Source organism: Phlebotomus argentipes, unplaced genomic scaffold (assembly GCF_947086385.1).
Source record: "Phlebotomus argentipes unplaced genomic scaffold, Phlebotomus argentipes genome assembly contig_2, whole genome shotgun sequence".
NCBI classification, from domain to species: domain Eukaryota; kingdom Metazoa; phylum Arthropoda; class Insecta; order Diptera; family Psychodidae; genus Phlebotomus; species Phlebotomus argentipes.
This window is the reverse complement of record NW_026776162.1, coordinates 8,488,773-8,509,126: the sequence shown is the minus strand read 5'-3', so window position 1 is coordinate 8,509,126 and position 20,354 is coordinate 8,488,773. Positions and strand designations below refer to the sequence as shown.

Sequence of the window (20,354 nt, the reverse complement as noted above, 5' to 3'; positions counted from 1 at the left end):
TATTTTCCAGCTGCTGGAAAATATTTGAGTGACAAAAAAAAACCATAAATTAACTCTTTTCTGACGCTCTTTCATCATTTCGCCGGTGAATAAAATGCAAAGAGAGTCTTTTAATTAACATTTCCACACAGATCAATTTTGGTATAAAAGTGCAACTGACAGATTTTGGCTCCTGATCAATTTTCCTACACAGAACCGCCGATGGAAATTTATTCACACGAAATGTGTTGAATTTTATTCACATTAACCACGATTTTCGTGTGTTTCTGACATCATTTAACAAATGTGTGTGAAATTTAGCCTCTAATCTCAATTGCAATCACTGAATTTGACAATCATTCACTGAGTAAAATCGATAAGAATTGACAAAAATTTAATGAAAGCATAAAACTGAGAAAATAACAATTTTTAACAGTGAAAAAGTGAAAATTCTCTTGATTTTCCTTATATTCTGTATGATTTCAAAACGCCTTTTTAGAAAATAATTTTTTTATTTTCAAAAATATTCTAAAATGTTTTTTTTAGTCTTTCAACGAATATTTCTTATTTCTTTTCAATATTTTCACGTGAAACTTTAAAGAAATGTACGAGTAAAATATTAAAACTTGATTTTTAGAACTTTTTTTGGATAAAATCGACTTTAGAAAAATTTATTCTCAAATTTTCTACTAAATTTGTCATATTTAAGTCAAGAAATTCTAGAAAATACCAATAAAATCAACTGAAATATTCACAAAATAATAAATACAGAGCAAAATTTGCACTTTAACGGACGATTTGAAGGCGTTTTGAGGATTTTAAAAGTGCAATTTTGACTTTTCATACATTTTGATTCACTCGTCGAAATGGAAATTCAACTCAATTCTCTGAATTCTCTAAGCTTGCAGTGAAAATAGACATGAAAAATCGTAATCTTCTTCAGGAGTTTTGAATATTACATAAATATAAAGGTCATCAAGTGCAATTTTTGAGTATTTATCAAAATCTCTTTGACCTCAAAATGCGATTAGGCAAAAGTATAAAATGCTCTTCAGCTGCAAAATCAATTTTCAGTTAAAACTCTGAGTGAAACAGTGAAAATATCTGAGAAAGTCAGTGAAAAATGAAAGTTACAATTTTCTTTCTTGGATTTTGTGTCATTTTGGGAGCTACAAAACCTCAAGGTTTATTTGATTTCATCAATTATTAGTGACTTGGAAAGATTCTAACATCATTCAAACTCACTTTCTTCAGGATATTTAGGACTTGTTAAGCCTGATGAATCACAAAGTCCTCCGGAATGTCCAGAAGGACACATTTTCAATGAATTGACTGGTAAATTTCTTGCTTTTTGCCTCAAAATTCCCACTAAAAATTAATAATTTCCAGAAAAGTGCATCAAATCAAACGCAACTGTTGTCGAAGGCGATAAGAAACAGATTTGTCCTGAAGGATATCACTTTGAAAAGGGAATTTGTGCTCCAAACGATCCTTGTCCAACTGGATATCAATTGCTAAATGGCTGGTGTTATCCTCAGAACAATGTGACCAGCAATTGTGGCTTCACTTGCTGCAATCCGTGCTGCAATCCTTGCTATGGATAAGAAGCTGAAGCTTAATCTTCAAATTCTTTTGACCTTTGCACACTTTTTGCAGCAAAATATTGTTATCTCAGCTGCCAAAATTCACACTCACTGTTTATTTACATTTTAATTAAAGCTTTTATCAACGCTTTAGTCCAATTTTGCACTCTTTTGCGTGATTAAAGAGACATTAATTGTTTGTGTTATTGAAATTCGTCGTTCAAAAATAATTAATATTGAGCAAAAAACACTTTATAATCACTAATTAAAGACCTTTCACTTCATTCAAAACGTCCTGTGACGTCAAATGTGATTAGAAGAAGCTATAAAAACCTCTTCATTTGCGAATTCAGCTTCAGTTTCAATCAGAATTGAAGAGAGAAAAGTCAATTTCTTGCAAAGTCGTGCAAAATGAAAGCTTTCTTGACTTTCCTTGCATTCTGTGTGGTTTTTGGCATTGGATCTCATGCAGGTTAATTGATATTTATCTTGAAATCCCAATGAAAATTTTACGCTTTATTTCTTTTCTCACCAGAAATGACACATTTTATCGGAACTTCTTATGCAACTTGTCCGCAAGGATACGAACTTGTTTATGCAAAAGGTTTGTCAATCATTTCATCTTCTGCACAAATGGATAAAGACAATAATTATACTTTCAGGCGTTTGTGTTCAGAAGATAATTGGCGGCTGCGAAATGCTTTGCCCTCCGATTTGCTCCGCCGGAACAATTTACGACAAAAGTGTGAATTTATGTGTGGATTCCAGGAAGTGAAATTTGTGTGGAATTAATCACATAAACCAAGGGGGAGATAATACGGTTAAACAGTGTACAACACTTCCAAACACTTCCACAATTCCTCTGCAGAATCTTCAACACTTCCAGACACTTCTGAACGCCTTTAAAAATGCAATTATTGTCTTGATTTTCTAGTTTAATCTTTAGAAAATGCTTGAAAAAAATTCTGAATAAATTGTGAGGTTATGAATTTTGGCTTAAGAAATACTTCAAGTCTGAAAATCAATAAAAATGGCGAATAAATAAGATCAAGTTTACCACTTAAGAGCACAAATTACAATAATAATTACACAAAGAGAATTCTCTGAGACATCTTTGAGGTTATGATTGACTTTTAAGCTGTTTTCTAACCTAACCTTAAGTTTTTCTGAACCCAAATGCTTAAGTTTGCCAAGAAAAGAGAAGAATTCTGAGTTTAAACACAAATTAGATGATTTTGAGGGTTATTTTTATCACATAACCTCAAAATAAAGCGATCAAATTGATTTTTCTAGGCAAAAATTATTCTTAAAAATGCCTCAATTTGATGAAACTGAAATTTTTGCTGTGCAAATATTCTTGTACAGTAGAAATCGCGAAAATAACCAAGGCAAAGAGACATTTTTCCGCATTTAATTGATATTTTTGAGGTTATGGTTGACTTTTAGGCTTTTTCTCAATCAATATGAAGTTTTTTCGCACTAAAATGCTCAAATCTTCCAAGAAACACAGAAATTTGATAATTTCATATATTTTTCATTAAACATAACCTCAAAAAGGCAAGAAAATTGATTCTAAAGCAAAATTAATTAGGAAAATGCCTCAATTTGATTGAAATGGAAGCTTTTTCAGTGCAAATATTGTAATATTTTTTGCCATTTCCTCTTCTAAACACTTCCTTTCAAGCTGTACACCACTTCCGACCATAATATCTGCCCCTTGACATAAACAATAAAGTGTTTATTGAAAAATCTCCTGTGTTTTTGTTACGAGACTTAAATCCAAAGTGTGAGAGTGATTTAAGGTTGTCACACTCAAAAAGTATTACAAAATACACTCGAATCATTCTTGTCAAAAGTCACGCTGCATGTTTTCATTTGTATTTTTGCATCAAAACTTATCCGCTGAGTCAAAATACACTCTGCAATATTTCCAGTATTGATAAGGATTCTGGGAAATCCCATTATCTATGTTTTCCTTTTATATCGACAACACAAGAGCAAAGAGAATTCCGTTAAAATTGACAAGAATAATATCGAAGATGACGAATAATTTCTTCATATTTCTTTCCACAATTCTATATTCATTGAAAGAAAGAAACATTAAATAATCTCAAATGAGAGATTTTTTTTTCTTTCTTTACTTCCATCAGCGATTAGCAAGAGTATAAAATGCAGTTCAGTCGCGACATCAAATCAGTCTCTATTGTGAATTAAACAGCAAAAAGTTGCTAATAAATTGCAAAATGAATATTCTTGTGATCACAATGGCTCTCAGTGCGATTTTTCACTTTTATTGAATGGTCCGTGATTTTTCACGGACTTCATTCCAGCTGGGAATACCCAAAAGGATAAAATGTTGCGCGAATCTCAGAGTAAGTTCGATGCAAAATGCATTCTAAACCATTAAATCATGTGCAAATCAAACTGTATTTCAGACAATAAATGCTACTTCATGGACTTCTTGCCACTTCCACTTCGACATCCGCCAGACAGATCATGTCCTGAAGGATATTACATGCACGAAGAAGCATGTCACTACTCAAGAGTCGTTGTGGAACATCTCGTGAGTGAAAGTACTCCAAAAAAACACCCCAAAATCACATTAAAAATACAACAGAGAATGTAAAAAGGATTACAAACAATAAAGGATTCATTTGAAAACCAGCAAAATTTTCTCGATTGATAAGAAATGCAGAGAATTCGACGGGTGAATGGAAAACTACGAAAAAGTCGATTTATCATAGTTTTCGTTTTATGTATTTTTGAAAAGCCTTTCATTTGTTCTTTCTGTACAAGAATTTTAAGATTTGTATCTTATGAGAAAATAGCAAAAAATCCTTTTCATCTAAAAAAGCACAAATGGAAAAAAATTGTCATGTTTTGCGAATGAAAAGTCGAATTTTCATTATTTACGCTGAACAATTTTTCCCCAAGAAAAATGTCTCAAAAATTGCAGTCAAATGCATAAAACGTCTTTTTAGAAAATATTTGTAGATTTTCAGAATTATCCTAAAATGTTTTTTAGACTTTAAATGAATATTTCTCATATCTTTTAAATTTTTTCACTTGAAAACATTAAGGAAAAATTCAAGTCAAGTATGAAAAACTGATTTTTTTAGTACTATTTTCGATAAAATCGTCTTTGAAAAATTAAAATTTTCTGATTTTCCATTAATTTTGACATATTTTAGTCAAAAATTCCAATAAATACTGATAAAATCATCTAAAATATTTACAAAATCATAAATTCAGAGCAATATTTACACTTTAACGGACGATTTGAAGGCTTTTTTTTAAGACAAATTTGGCAAATTTTGCCGCGATATTGAAGCGAAGTCTTGAAAATGCTGTGCTGAGAAATTGCGTTTTTGGCTTTTCATAGTTTTCGAGGCACCCGTCGAATTGCAAACATTAATTTACTACATTTGTCATCATTTGACTGCAAAACATGCGGAAAAGTGAGATAAAAAGCATTTTTACTCGCGAATTGGTGAATTTTCATATTTTTTAGGCTATCAAACATTATCAAGTATTCAAAAAAAACATCTTTGACCCCAAATGCGATTGTGAGAAGTATAAAATGATCTTCGAGTGCAATTTCACTTCAGTCTTGATCGGAATTTAACAGTGAAAAGTGGAAATTTCTATTCGAATCGTGCAAAATGAAAATTCTCCTGATTTTCCTGGCTTTCTGTGCCATTTTTGCAGCTGCAATTTCGACTTCTTTGACAGCTATAAAATTCTTATGAATTTTTTCAGGTATTTATTGTCTGCCAGGATCTTTTAACCTTCGCGGCGAAGGTAATTCTTATTCATTTTCCAATGCATTCAGTCAATAATCGATGATTGTGAATTGACAATTCATTCTCTTCATAGCATTGAAACACAAGATAGAAAAAAACCACCCCTAAATTCCTCTTCATTCACATCTCGTCAAATATTCACACACAAATTGGATGAAAGCAGACATATCAATTGAATAACATCGTCTTATCGCATCTCAAGGAGCGAACGCGAAGGCGGAGAAGAAAATCCCACCCAATAAGTTTTATTCACTGTTGGCAATTTGTTCTTCTGTATATAATATGAATTTTCCACACCGCACAATTTTGGGACTAAGTAGCCTTTAGCAGAAGACATGCAGAATGTGGTGCCCAAGATAATATATCGACCATCTATACTGATTTATCGTGGTAAATAAAACAAGAAATGCCGCAGACAACTTTTGCGAGGACGACGACCAGAAAATACACCTTAAAATGCACCAAACATCCTCAGCCATTCACGGGCGGGCGGCAAAAGTGTGGAGGAAGAAAAATTGAGCAGATTCCCAGGGAGGAAAATGCTCCACTTCGACTCCGGGAAAATTCAACAGGGAGTTTAGTTGAATTTTTCATATAGTTTCTCCCTCACTCCTTCTCATCCCCTAAAAACGTGAGAGAGAAAATAAGAAACACCTTCTTTTTTTGGTTAGTGAAATCATGAATTTCACCCCATTTTTTCCTCTTTTGCACACACACAAAAAAAAACACTCATGAAAGAGTAAAAGTGACGCATTTAAAGTCAAGCAAGAGGAGATAAAGGAAAACTTTTCCAATCTAATATTAAATGCGAATCATGTCTTTTTTCTTCCAACTATTTCACAATCCTTTCACTGTATTTTATTCAAAAAACTGCTCCAAATTCTCTCTTTTCTCTCTCTCTCTATTTAAAATTAAATTCACTTGTGCATAGAAAGTTAACGAGCAATTTCTGCATTGATTGAAAAATTTGTATTGAAAACTTCATCAGGAGCTGCTCAACAATACACTCTTCACGTGTATTGGAAAATCATTTCATCGAGAAAAGTAATTGAGAACTTTTCCTCCGCCCATTTCATTCCACAATACATTATAATACTTGAGATATATTCTATAAGAGCGACTTTTCCCTTTCACAGACTGAATTTAAGGGCGAAGAATCGAGACAGAGAAGTGAATTTGTGTGGTTGAAAATTGATTAATATGAATTACAACTCTCTCTCTCTCTCTCTTTCTGCCAAATCAGAGGTTTCTAATGTAGGTTTTCAATGCCTTCGTTGAAGATTTAAACCTTAGAAATATGCCCAAAAATTAGAGAGTTGAGAATTCTGTGTGGAAAATGGATTTTTGGTGTCAAATTGTCTCTTCTAGAGAAGTTTTAGGTCTGAAGATAGATTTTAGGGCTTTTTGAAGTTCATTTTTATATGAATTTCAGACAGAAAACTTGGCAAATGAATTATATTCTGTAAATACTTTAAGAAAACAATACAAATCTCTGTTTAAATACAGAAATTAGAAGATTTTGTGGACGGAAAAATGATCTTGAAGTTAAGTTTAAGAAGAATATTGAACGATTTAAGGACATTTTACGTTTTTTCTCCACTTTAAAGTTCAGATTTTCATTAGCATTTATTAAAAATTGTCTTATGCGCAAAAATTAAGCGTTTTTCCCAGTTTCACACTTGTTTTTACAGTAAAACCTTGGGTAAAATCGTAAATATCCGATTAAAGAACAAGTATTAAAGTAATATTGTCTATTCATTGTTGTTTTCAAGCTGTTCACCTGAGAAATAATTTTATAAATAGATTTTGAAGAGATAACAAGATAAAGTATCTTTTTTAACCAAAGATTCATGAAGAAAGTAACATTTTTTTAGCTCTTGAATTGGCATCTCAAGTCAAAAGAAAAGTGACACTGCATCCCCAATATTATCAACCCCTTTTGCTTCCACACTTTGCATTCCTGGCAATTTCCAACCACCCACAAAATGCAGTGCACAAAACAAGGCGAAAAACAGTTCAAATGGCAATAAATCTTATTTAAATTTCTCGCTGAGGCAAAACTTTTGGCACCAACTCAAAATCGCACACCTTCAAAATCGCTGCCAGTCAGAAAAAAGCCATTGCATTTCCCACCCTTAAATGCGCCCTTCGTCAGACATTGATATCATTTGTATGATGACTCGCTCAGAGATTTTCCACCCTCATTCGACATTCGCCACCCTTTGCAAAACGCCCGCAAAACACTTTGAATTGCCATTCAGAGATTGCTGATGCTGCACAAGCTCAAACCTTATCTCGCCTTCTTTACTTTGCCCAATCACCCTTCGCTCTCACTGTATTTGCATTCTTAATCACTCGCCCACGAAAGCCACCCTCTCTCTCGCGCTCTCGGCAAGCAACTTCTTCAACCCCTTCGGGCAAAAAATGCTCTCTTATCCACATCATTACAGAGCGCTTATATTTTTTTTCTCTCTTCCTCCTCCAACTTGCTCACAAACCAACACAATGAAGGCTTAAGAGGTAAATTGACACAGTAAATAATTTATCATGCGAACATAAAATGCCTCTTTCTCAAGTCCATCCATAATTCTCCATCAAAGCCACTGACTTTTTCGCCCTGCGCCGCCAAAGAAGGTAAACAACTCCGAACAAGAATTCCTCCACTAACTTTTGTGACAAAATCAGCTTAAGTTCCGCACAAGGGGAAGATATTTTATGATCACAAGATGGTTTTTCAGCAATTTTACCCAAATTCAATAAGAAAATAAGCTTAAAAATCAATCAATCTTGCGCTTAAACAGCAATTGTTGCGTAAAAATTGTCGATTTCGGATTTTTTATCAAATTCTAAACAAAAAGAAACGCTTAAGATTAATTTCAGACAGTTTTTCAACAAGTTTTCTTAATATATGATAAAAAGTTGAAGGCGAAAAACGCAAAAAGACTGTTTTTAGCACAAAATAATTGTTAACAACATTAATTTTTAATAATTGTTGCCTAAAAATCGTCGATTTCTAGTTTTTTATCCATTTCTAACCAAAAAGAAATGCTTAAGTATTATTTTATACCATTTTTCAACATGTTTACGAAAATATCTCTTAATTTATAATCAAATATTGAAGGCAGAAAATGCAAAAAGACTGTTTTTAGCACAAAATAATTGTTAACAACATTAATTGTTGTAGAAAAATTGTCGATTTTAGGTTTTTTATCACATTTTAACCACAAAGAAATGCTTAAGATTAATTTCAGACAGTTTTTCAGCAGGTTTTCTAAAACATCTCTTAATCTATTATTAAAAGTTGAAGGCAGAAAACGCTAAAGAGTATTTTTAACACTTAATTTAATTGTTATTTTAAGATGAAAAAGGAATTTTTAATACACTGTCAAACCTTTGAAAGTGTCTTTACACAATTTTAGCCTCTTATTTCCCCCTTTTCTTCCACGTCCAATTGAATTTCCATACAAAGTCCGCGTGCAATTTTCATCACATTCAGCCTCACATATTTTTGAATTTCCCCAAGAACGTCGCTTTTAATTTCCATCCCTTCGTGGCACGTGAAGTGAGTTTGAGTGCCTCCCGAAGGCAATACAGCATCCTTGGGAGGTCCTTTGCACAGCGAGCGCCGAGTGGATGAGGAAAAAAAGGAAGCCAGCTATACAAAGTATCATTCACATTGTCTCATTGGAGTTGCGCCACTTCAATTCCCGAAGGGTTTACACACCGAAAATGACCAAAAAAAAAGGTCCTTTTGACCTCAAATCATGAGTTTGTGAGTGAAGAACCGAAAAGATGTGAATTTATAAGTGGTTTAGAATGAAAATCCTTCGTTGCGTTCATTTTGGCAGCTGAAATTCGTTTAATTCTTCTGCAAAATGCTCATTTCAGGCTGTCTTCCGGGTGGAGAAATGGCTTCTCCTTTGTGTGCTGCTGGATTTAAAATAGTGGGAAGAACTTGCGTTCCAGACGAGCCAGAAAATTCTTAAACCGACTTATATAATTCAACGATTTAATGCTAATTCTCTTTTCAGTTGCAACAAAAAGGGGTCCAAAATGAACTGAGAAAATCGAATTGTGTAAATTTTCAGTGGAAAAACAACAGACAAATAAACAACTGCAAAATGCTTAAAGATTTTCACCTCTAGAGTGTTAAAAAAAACACACATTCTAATATCTCTCCATGTCAGAGTTCATGTTTTTGCGAAATTTTTCCCAGATAAATCAAAATTTGCAAAATTACTTCACTTTAAGTCTTGATAAGATAAATTATGGATGCATTAATTCTTTTCGCCAACCATAAATTTGCTAATTACCATTTTTTTCGATAAGAGTTGCAAATTTTTGTTATGGAACATAATTTTGGTCATTATCAAGTATTCCAAAAAAAGAAAACATCTCCTTGACCCTCAAATGCGATTGTGAGAAGTATAAAATGATCTTCGAGTGCAAATTCACTTCAGTCTTGATCGGAATTTAACAGTGAAAAGTGGAAATTTCTCTACGAATCGTGCAAAATGAAAATTCTCCTGATTTTCTCGGCTTTCTGTGCCATTTTTGCAACTACAATTCCAACAAGTTATGGTTGAGTGAAATATATTTCATGTATAAATTGAAATTCCACTTTATTCTTCTTCAATTCTATCCAGCTCAAGAACCAATTGCTCCAGTAGCTCCAATGATGCCAACGAGAATTTGTCCTCAAGGAACTGAATATAATTCAAACAATGGTAAGTTTTGCTTAATTAATTTCGACTTTACACAATTCGTGTGATAATTAAATTGAAAAATTACTTGATTTCTCAGATAAATGCGACGAGGTTTCTGAGCAACAGGCTATGACTGGTCCTCTGCCTACACTGGCTTATCAGAAATTTGGGTATTCGTCATATTCATCTTCTTGTCCATTTGGGCATCCCTGCAGATCCCGAACGAATCCGTGTCCTCCTGGCTACATATTCAGGAACGGATATTGTTACTCTGAAAATCCCTGTCCACCTGGTTATAATTTTATGGGCGAAATGTGCTGGCCTGACAACCCTTGTCCGCCTGGCTACAGCCTCCGTGGACACTGGTGTTTTCCCCAAATATCACCTTACTCTATGTGGCCATATTACCCCAACTATTATTAATCATTGGCAAAAATATTGTACTGAAAACCGTGAATAAAGAAGGTAAAATTTTACTCACATGCAATAGATAAAATGCTAATGTAAATTCCGATTAAACATCGTCGAATTCCTACAGAGATTCTCTTGATAATCATAAATGACGTTGTGACTGACGACTAAAAACTGTTGATATTTCTCACGTTTCGCGCACTAGAAGTCAATTTAAATAATATTTGATGATAAACGTCGCAATTTTTTTTCGCTTAAGAACGTCATTTTCGTCACTCTCAAGTAGTCAAAGAAAAAAAACTCAACTCTGACCTCATCTGTGATTTTGAGAAGTATAAAAATACTCTTCGAGCGCAAACTCACTTCAGTCTTGATCTGAATTTTACGGCAAAATGTGTAAATTTCTCCCCGAATCGCGCAAGATGAAAATTCTTCTAATTGTCGTTGTTTCCTGTGTGATTTTAGCGGCTGGCGGATATGTGTTTTACAGATTTATGCGTTTGTGCAATTTATTACGGCGGAAATTTTGCATTTCAAGAACTTCGTGTAGAGAAATTGGTGTTAATCAATTTGAAAAGAGCACAATTTTGCCCAAGAGTGTTTATCATTGGGGAAATTGGTTGAATTTGATTGAATATCCTTTGAAATATGTATCAAAAATACATTAAAGCGAATGGATAAATCGGAAAATGTTTAGAAACTTATTGTTGACGTTGAAATTTTTCTCCCACATTTAAAGAATTGTTACAAAAATAAATCAAGTGGGAAAAACCAAACATATCATCAAAAATCTCCACTGAAAAGGACAAAATTTTCCTGCAATTCTAAAATCTTGTTGGAAAAGGAAAACTTTTGAGCGCTAATATTTTCTTTAAACGAAGATTCCCAAAGATAAAATGTTGAAACGCAAAATTTTCGCCAAACGAAAATTCTGATTCACTAAAATACAAACGCAAGTTGAAATTGAACCGATTTTTGCAGCTGATCCTGGTAAGATAAATATATTTAATGAATAAAATTGAAATTATGCCGTAATCTTGAATTTTTAGCACCTCCAACTGTGGCGCCTTTTCCTAAACAACTTCCAATTAAGCCAACGAGAGTTTGTCCTGAAGGAACTCAACACGATCCAGAAGAAGGTAAGTTTTGTCCTTTTTCACATATTAAACAACAATTCAATTTGTAAATTATTTGATTTCAGATAAATGCGAAGAGATTTCAGGATCAGACATTAAATCAAACAATTCGTGTCCTCCGAATCACACTTTCCAGGACGGATTTTGCTATCCTGAACATCCTTGTCAATACATTGGATATGAATTAAAGGACAGAATGTGTGTGCCTACGGATCCATGCATAATGGGCTTTGTCCTTAAGGGAGATCTCTGTTATCCTTCGTATTAAATCAATTAATCATTTGCAAGAAAATTGTAGTGAAAATCATGAATAAAGATCGAATTTGCTCACAAATTGCTGAATTAGGAATGTAAAATCTCTTAAGAGTATTCTTTTATTGCATTCGCAACAAGATTTCTCATAATCGTTACGACTTTAGGCGATAATTTCCGTATTTAGACAAGAATTGTTAAGAAAAAGAAGAAAAAAACGTACAAAAATCCAGAATAATGATAGCAAGAAATGTCAGATAATTTGTCGTATTTTTAAACACTTCAAAATTTTGTAAATATAAACATTTATCAAAACAAAAACATGATAATAACCGAAAATAACCCAAACTTTCACTTCCTATGTTTATATTTCGGCCTCTGAATGTCATCACGAGTCTTTATCACTGTGAATTCACGAGAATTCTCTTGCTTATCAGCCGAGAGAGGTCAAGACATTGGGAAACGTGTGAACCCCTTATCATGGCTCAGAGGGTGTCGAATTGTTCTTCCTGGGCAGCGAAAGTTTGAGCGACTGTGAGAGGAGAATATTTGGTGGTAAAATTGTCGAGGGATGTTTTTCCTCTCAATAAAGCGAAAACTCCCTCGATGCGTCTCAAGGACCGGGAATTCACTCCCAAACCCCCTCTTCAGAGCAACTCTATATTCTCACTCCCTTGGCGCCTTTCGAGGGGCGGCAGGTGTTTGTCGTCCGCAGGAAAACTTACATTGTTGTCTTCTCTCTTTAATATATGCCAAGAAACACTGTAAATATCACACTCTTCGCGCGTGTGTGTGAGTGTGGTTCAATGGTTTTAAGATACAGAGTCCGGATAATGGAATTTCATGCATAGAGAATGAACGGAGGAATTTTCCGCCTCGTTTTCCCGCCCTTCGACTTCTTCTCTTCACTTTGAGCACCCACAAATCCACCCCAGATCCATATAATTCATAAAAAATCCACATTGTATGCCTCACAATCATTATCCGACGTCATAAAACGCAAGTACTGAGCGAAAAAAAATATATAAGTCAAACTATTCACCTCTCCTCAGCGGAGAGAGAAAGACCCTTCTTTGTCCCTTCCCAACCGACCATGAATTATTGCCATTCAATTCCTCCTTTACTGCCTTATTTCACCCATAAACACGCGCGCAAGAGAACAACTGAATGAAGTCTCCGTCGAGTGAAACTTAGAGAAGAGGAAGTGTGCCAAATTAAATCGTGATTCAATGAAATTTCGCTTCACTATTAAAATTTAATGCCATTTAATTTTTTTTTTCTCTCTCCCTAACAAAACAGAGAAAAAGCACACAACAAAGTGAAAGAGAGAAAGAAAATGTCATGGAAAACAGCAATTGAAGCAGGGAAAAATTGCCACAATGGCTCTTCAGCACGAGATTGTCGGGAAGAGATAGAAAGTGTGGTGAAATCAGAGAAAAATTGCCAGGAAATTGGTCCTTTTCATCACACAAAAACCATCCTCAATAGTCACAAGCGTGCTGGTATGTTTTTCCCACCAATGATATGACAGTGCTTTTGTGCCCATAAAATTGAGAAATCGTCAGTTAAGCAAGCAAATGTCGTAACAGCACTTTAACACCGTCAAAATTCACTATTCAGACTTGTTTTCACACAAAAAGGAACTTGAAATTTGTGCAATTTGAAGATTTTATGCACTTGAAGCTCCGCCCACTCATTTGCCCCGCCCCTAAAAATGCTAAACAGCCTCAATTCATAGTTATTTTAACAGAAAATTCAGTTTTTTCATTTCGATAATGAAATTTCACTCAAACGAACTGGCAATTTAGCCAACATTTTTTCTCAGCTTCATTGAAACTCTAGACGAAATTTTCACACTCATAAAGCGCATTTTGTCTCTCAAATAGAATTTTCCAGCACATTGGAAAAATTCTCACTTCATTCATATTTATTTTTTGGTTCTTTTTTGGTTGATCGTGAATTAAAACTGAACTAATTGAGATTTTTCTTTGCTGTTTTCACCAATTTAAAGCTGTTTCAATCATCTAAGCATATTTAGAAGAAATCTTTTCACGCTACACGTTCTTGAGATTCAAATTTGTCCAGAAAGCGTTTTCTAATGTGAATTCATGTGTAAAAATTGACCAAAAAAAAAAGATTTCTTCCTAACAACGATAATTATAAGACAATTGCTTATGAAACCAACTGAATTTCTGCCGAAATTCTCCACCTCTTCAGCCCTTCACAGTCAAGCCCAATATTTATTCGCATGACTTGACAAGAATTTTCACACCAATATTCCTCCGGGCGAAGAGAATTTCACCGACAAAAGGAGCATTTTCCTCTCTTTCACACCGTGATTTATCGATGAAGAAAGGCGTGAATGGAGAAAAAAATATATATATTGACACTCATGATTAAGTCATTGATGAGATACAATCTGACAAGACATTGATTTCATTAAAGCCATCGGAAGAGTGGGAAGAGAGAGAGAGATGTTTTGATTAGCCTAAAAGGGAAAGGCCAGAATTGTGAATGCCAATAAATTCATACATTTTACTCTTGTGGCCCTCAATTTGGGGTTTTCACCCTCAAAACACAGGGCAAAAGTCCCAAAAGATACTTGAAAGCATCCTCCAAATATCATCAATAGGATTGAAGGTTCAAATTCCATGTTTTATTACTATTGATCCTCTTCTGTCCCTTCACAATTTCGAACTATCCCGCCAATTTAGCCATATTAATTGACTAATAAAATCCTTCTACCACCCCCTCAAAAACACCAGACAACAGGGTTAAATTGGATTCTAAGCTGAACAACCCTTGGAAAATGAATTTTCAACGCACACACACATTTGGAGACACATTTTTGACGATTTCAGCAGAGAGAGAGAGAGAAAATTCAATCAGGAAGTTCAACTTCAGCATCAAAAATCCATCTGACCAATTCACCCCGAACAATTTCTCAACCCCCTCACTTGGAATTCTCTCTCTCTCTGGACATTCTCCACTGGCACCTTCACATCACCGACAGAGACACTTGAGATTGTAGGTGGCAAAAAACCCTCTCTGAACTCTTGTCACAAACATCTGTTCATCGAGAATACAGAAATTCCATGGCAATTTCCAATCCAAGAAAACACACACACATAATATAAATCTACAGCTAAGCAATTTCCCACCCAATTTTCGCTGGAAAAACAATCTTTTCCGCATTTTCAGTTAGAGAAAGAGTAAATACAAATGCTAAAGTTAGGGTGAAAATTCACCCCCCCTGAAATGCGTGGAAATGCGATAATATCACGACAATTGTCGGTTTTATGATTTACAGACACCCTGAAACTTTTCCATAAACTTCCAGCTGGGAAATGTGTAGAAACAGGACAAAAAAAGAGCCTCTCTCAGTGTGTCACCTTCAAGTCAGGAATCTTCCCAGCGGCAGTATAAATTCAAATTCCAATACAGAACAGCGAAGGAACTCAGGTGTGGCAAGAAATGGATAGTAGAGGGTGAAAAACACCCCCAAAACTCACACACACACACACACGGTGAATTTGTTGATAATGTGGCGCACAAAAACCCCTTTTTAGTCACACTCAAATGCACATTCAAACGCATGTTTGGGAAAGGATAGTTTCTGTGTACACACAGAGTTATTTTCAGACCATTAAAAATCGAAAACAGAAGCGATAAATTTTCATTATGCTCCCCATGAACCTTTCGTCATCTTTTTTTTTCCACGTCTGAACTTTTCGGTCTTTCACCACCACCCCCAAAAGTGCCAGAGACTCACCCATGGCGAGAGCATGTGTGTCGTCCCACCTCTAAGCGGCCGTCAACGCAAGAAAATGTGCTGTGTTGTGATCAGAGTTGCAAAGGAAGACGAAAGCCAGCGTAAAAACGTATCGAATTTGGAGAAATTATGAATTATTGCAGATTAGTGGGCGGAGCATACGAAAGGGCGTGGCTTCTGACATCAATTATTATTCTGAAAGGTGATTTAACAACCTATAACTCTCTAGAATATGTAGAGTTTGTTAGATGACTATTAATTCCACTTTAAAGTGAATTTTTAAGTAATATTACTTTTGAGAGACTTTTGTCGTAAAACTGAATAGATAAATTCATGGATTTTGACTATTTCTAAAAAATATGGCCTAACAAGTTAAAAATCATAGATTTCACCCTTGTAAAATCGATAACTTCCAATTTTAGCCATGAAGTGTGAAAAATCATGAATTTTAGCGCTTCCAACAATCAGATTTTGCACTGAAGCACTCAATTGTAAACTATATTGAACGTTTAAAGACATTCTAGCTCTAGATTTAAGCCTAGAACTATAAATTAAACTGGTTAAAGTGTAATTTTTCACATAGAACAGTCGTAAAAACGACTAAATAAATTCATTAGCATAATAAACATAATAAAATAATGGATTTTGACTATTTGACACTCATTCTTATGGCCAAATAATCAAGAAATAATTGATTTCACCCTTGTAAAATCGATAATTTCCGATTTTACGCTTCCAACAATCAGATTTTGCACTGAAGCACTCAATTGTAAACTATATTGAACGTTTAAAGACATTCTAGCTCTAGATTTAATCCTAGAACGATAATATAAACTGTTAACAGCATAATTTTTCACGTAAAACAGTCGTAAAAACGAATAAATAAATTCATTAGCATAATAATCATAATAAAATAATGGATTTTGACTATTTGACATGAATTCTTGTAGTCAAATAAGTCAAAAATCATAGATTTCACCCTTGTAAAATCGATATTTTACGATTTTACGCTTCCAACAGTCAGATTTTAAGGATAATAAAGACATTCTAGCCCTAGAACAATATATTGAACTGTTAGCAGTTCAATTTCCCCCTCAAATCGACAGCAAGAGTCATCAATCTAAGCGCCATTCAACTCTGGCTGCGTGAAAGCGAGCCGAGAGAGAAAGCGAGAAGCTTTTCCACCTACCTCTGCGCTTCGGTGTGCCCTCTCGAGATGGCGTCTTCCCATTTTCCAGCTCAGACTTGTCCCCATCTCGAGATCCGCTCCCAGCATCTGCGGATCCGCGATTCAGACTCGCCAGCGTCACCACGACTGCATCGCAGTGCGACGACAGATCCGTCTTGGCCTTCTGCAGACTCTCCATCGTGATTTTCACCTTCGGACAGGGATTCGCCTGCGATGCGATCTCAATGGCCAGCTTCAGGTCCTCCTGACGCTCCTGAATTGGCACAGGATGGAGAAACACAGACATTAATTCCACGCCCAATTCAGCAAGATTCTTTAAAGTGAAACTCAACGCAATTTATCACCTTTTCTTTTCTTATGGATTTTCTCTAAACAATTTTTACAAACACACTTCGAGTGAAGGATTTTTCTTCTTTTTTTTATTTGATCAAAGAGAAATATACTTCATGGGAAATTTTTTTTTTTTTTTGTTAAACAACCGCACAAAACGAATAAACAGTGATTAATGTCAAGAGAACAACGCGCACAATAACAGAAGAAAATTCTCAAGATTTTTTTCCTCTCTTTTGAGGCAAATTGACGAAACGTCTTCCGGCAAAATCACCAGCAAAACTGATGAAAAGTCAAATGCAACCTGTACTCAACGCCAAAATACTTCCAACAACACCACCAAAAATCGAAATAGAAACATTCTCACAGCGCCGCGCGGCTCAAGATGTACAAATGAGAGAATTTTCTTCGTGTTGATTGAAGGAAAAGCGCCTCTCGAGCGCTGAGTTGTGCTGAATTGTGACAAAAATTGGGTAAACATTGAAATTGAGTAAGAAATCAACACTTAAGTGAGTCTAAATGCACATTGAAAGTGAATTGATGAGTGAATCAGTGAAGCTTCAATTGCATTTCCTCTTGAAATAATATAATTTAATAGTTGTTGAGTGAAATTTATGATCCATACAGTGTTAAATTATAATGAGAAACACTAGAAAAATGGAAAACATTCAATTTCCTTTGGAAATTTCACCACATTCAATACACTTTTCAGACTTTTTCATCACTTTCTGGTCAATAAATTGCCCTGAAAATTCTCTACAACGTCATTAAAGCACATCTCTGTGATGGAAAATGTAGCAAAAGTCATCTAACTTTTCTTATTTTATCCACACAAACTCATCACACTTAAATATTGCCAGCGAGAGCAAGATGTGTGCCTTCAATCTCTATCAATGTGTGGAGAATTAGAAGCCAATTCTCTCCTGAGGAATTCCACACTTCTCTCGCGCGCGCGTTCGCCCAGTTTTCACGATAGATTTATTGAGAAGCACCAGAGAAACCGCGTTGTTTCTCTCCTCAAACCGCAAAGGAGTTTATAAATACCTTGCGATATGTTTGCAAACAATATTTAGCAGAAAAAAAACCATCAAATTGCGTGCAGTTTCACTTTCTCATCATGTTTTTTTGGGACCGCATTATTTTCCCATAAGAAATCACAATCATGTTTTGATGCATTTTGTATACAAACCGAATGTGTGGCTAAAAATACAACCCAAAGAGCGTCAGTTATGCAGCAGAAAGACACACAAACACCATGTTAATTGCAAGATTAACTTCCGCATAATTCACGCGGCCAAAAATAGACGCTGGAAAAGACTTTTTTTCAACTCACTCTTATATCCAGAATCCTCTTTGACAGCTCATCAGCTGAGGAATCATTCAGAGGCTTCTCAATCAAATCCTGCGTTCTCTTCAGCACTTTGTTGACAATATCCTCGATCTCCGTGAGATCCTTGCTCAGCTGACGCTGTCTGGCCGTCTCTGAACTCACCAACTCCGCCGACATCTTCCTGCTCTTCTCCTCGCCATCAGCGCTCGAAGACAGCTTCGCCATTCTGCAGAGAAAAAGAGAGCAAAAGTCAATTGAGAAACTCATTCTCAGTCACACAAGTGATGTTTTAGAGCTTTTCAGGTTGATTTTATACGATAAAACACCGAAAATTCGCAGTGAGAAGTTCAATTCTGAGTTAAAATCATTCTTTTCTGTCTATTTATCACCCAAACAAGAAGACTTTTGTGTATAAAACAATTATTTTGAAGCTTTTAATGGCTGTGTTGAGTTTCTAAACCAATTCTTATGACTTTTTCACGATGTTTGGTGTTTTAAAAGCAATTTATCTAACAATTTCTATACAATTAAGACATTTTATTCGCGTTTTTTGCATATTGTAAGCTATTTAAAATATCAAAATGCTCCTTTTCTGTTATTTCTGTTACTTTCCTTCACTAAATGTCTGTTTAAAAATGATTATTTAGGCAAAACACAGCGAGAAATACTGATTTTATGACAAATCCAGTCGTTTTAGCAGAAAAACTGAGCTTCTTTTCGCAAATAAGGGAATTTTCGGTGCTCTTTTAGGGTATTTGAGCCAATTCTAGCGCTCAAATTCATGCTTGTCATGATTTGAGGCATTTCAACCGCACAAATGAATTCATTCTTCTCAGTCCAAAGCGACTCGAAGCACGTGAATTGACACACTTGAATCTGCTGAGAATTCCACCCCATCAAATCCACCTACTTCGCATGCTGCACTTCGCGGAATTTCTCCCTCAGCTGTCCCTGAGTCGCCATGACGCGCTGCGACAAGTCGCCAATCTTGCCGTGCGTCTCCAGCACGAGATTGTCACCCTGGGAGATGAGCGTGGCGGCGTCCGGAGCAATGAGATGCTTGAGATGCTCCACAGCGCCAAAGCCGTCGTCGCAGCGCTCAATCTCCTGCCTTGTCGCCTCCAATTTGCGCACCATGTACTTCGCCGTCTTCTCGAATTCGCCCACGCGCTGCTCCAGACTCCCCTCGTCGCCCGTCGGCACCTTGTTGGCCTTCGTGGCCGGCTTCAGGATCTTCGGCGTCTCGATGCGACCCTGAAATTCGCACCAGACAAACATGTGCAGAAGCTGTGGAGTAATTTAGCCGTTGCCAAATGAAGCAAAACACCGAGAATCATGCTGAAGAAAAATCCCTAGAATTCAACTTTTTCCCTTCATTGTCAGCAATTCTAATTGATTTCCTTCAATGGCAATAAAAATACTATCAAAATTGCAGTTTTGTGACTAATCAAAACGTCTTCAAGACGACGAAAAGTACCAAAAATCCACTCTAAGAACTAATTTTACAATTTTCAGTGATAAAACAACTCTTAATTGTACCCGAAAGCTTCAAAAGGCAGCGTAAAAACGTATAGAATTTACAATAATTGACGATAATTTGGAGAAATAAGGAATTATTACAAATTGATGGGCGGAGCATCCGAGTGGGCGTGGCTTCTGACTTTATTTATCACTGTGGCGATAAAAACGAATGTAAAACACCCGAATTTGAAGCAGTCACAGTGACAAAAAGGACTTTTAGAAGAGGAAAAGCATTTATCAAATTGTCATTGTAACGTTGAAAATGCGTTGAATATTTTCAAAAACCATGCAATACAGTTTTGTGACTAATCAAAACGTCTTCAAGACGACGAAAAGTACCAA

General features: G+C 35.4%; 1 protein-coding gene and 2 long non-coding RNA genes across 7 annotated transcripts in view; 2 read left to right on the top strand and 1 right to left on the bottom strand.

Annotated features, from left to right (window-relative positions):
* The window catches only part of LOC132264957 (dystrophin, isoforms A/C/F/G/H), a 209,724-nt gene that overhangs the window by 169,795 nt on the left and 19,575 nt on the right, over positions 1-20,354 (bottom strand). For all 5 annotated transcript variants that reach the window (XR_009468550.1, XM_059765308.1, XM_059765310.1 and 2 more), the window contains 3 exons: positions 19,402-19,745; positions 18,495-18,717; positions 16,832-17,084 (listed from right to left, as the gene is read on the bottom strand). Coding sequence is in view for 4 of the 5 variants with exons in the window: in XM_059765308.1 (XP_059621291.1) it covers positions 16,832-17,084; positions 18,495-18,717; positions 19,402-19,745 (820 nt within the window). In the remaining variant the exon portion in view is untranslated. The remainder of the gene's footprint in view (positions 1-16,831; positions 17,085-18,494; positions 18,718-19,401; positions 19,746-20,354) is intronic.
* On the top strand, positions 1,986-2,948 carry LOC132264969 (uncharacterized). The gene is made up of 3 exons (XR_009468552.1): positions 1,986-2,034; positions 2,098-2,166; positions 2,225-2,948. It is a non-coding gene; the product is annotated as an uncharacterized LOC132264969 (long non-coding RNA).
* LOC132264968 (uncharacterized) lies at positions 3,682-4,171 on the top strand. Its single transcript, XR_009468551.1, has 2 exons — positions 3,682-3,934; positions 3,998-4,171. It is a non-coding gene; the product is annotated as an uncharacterized LOC132264968 (long non-coding RNA).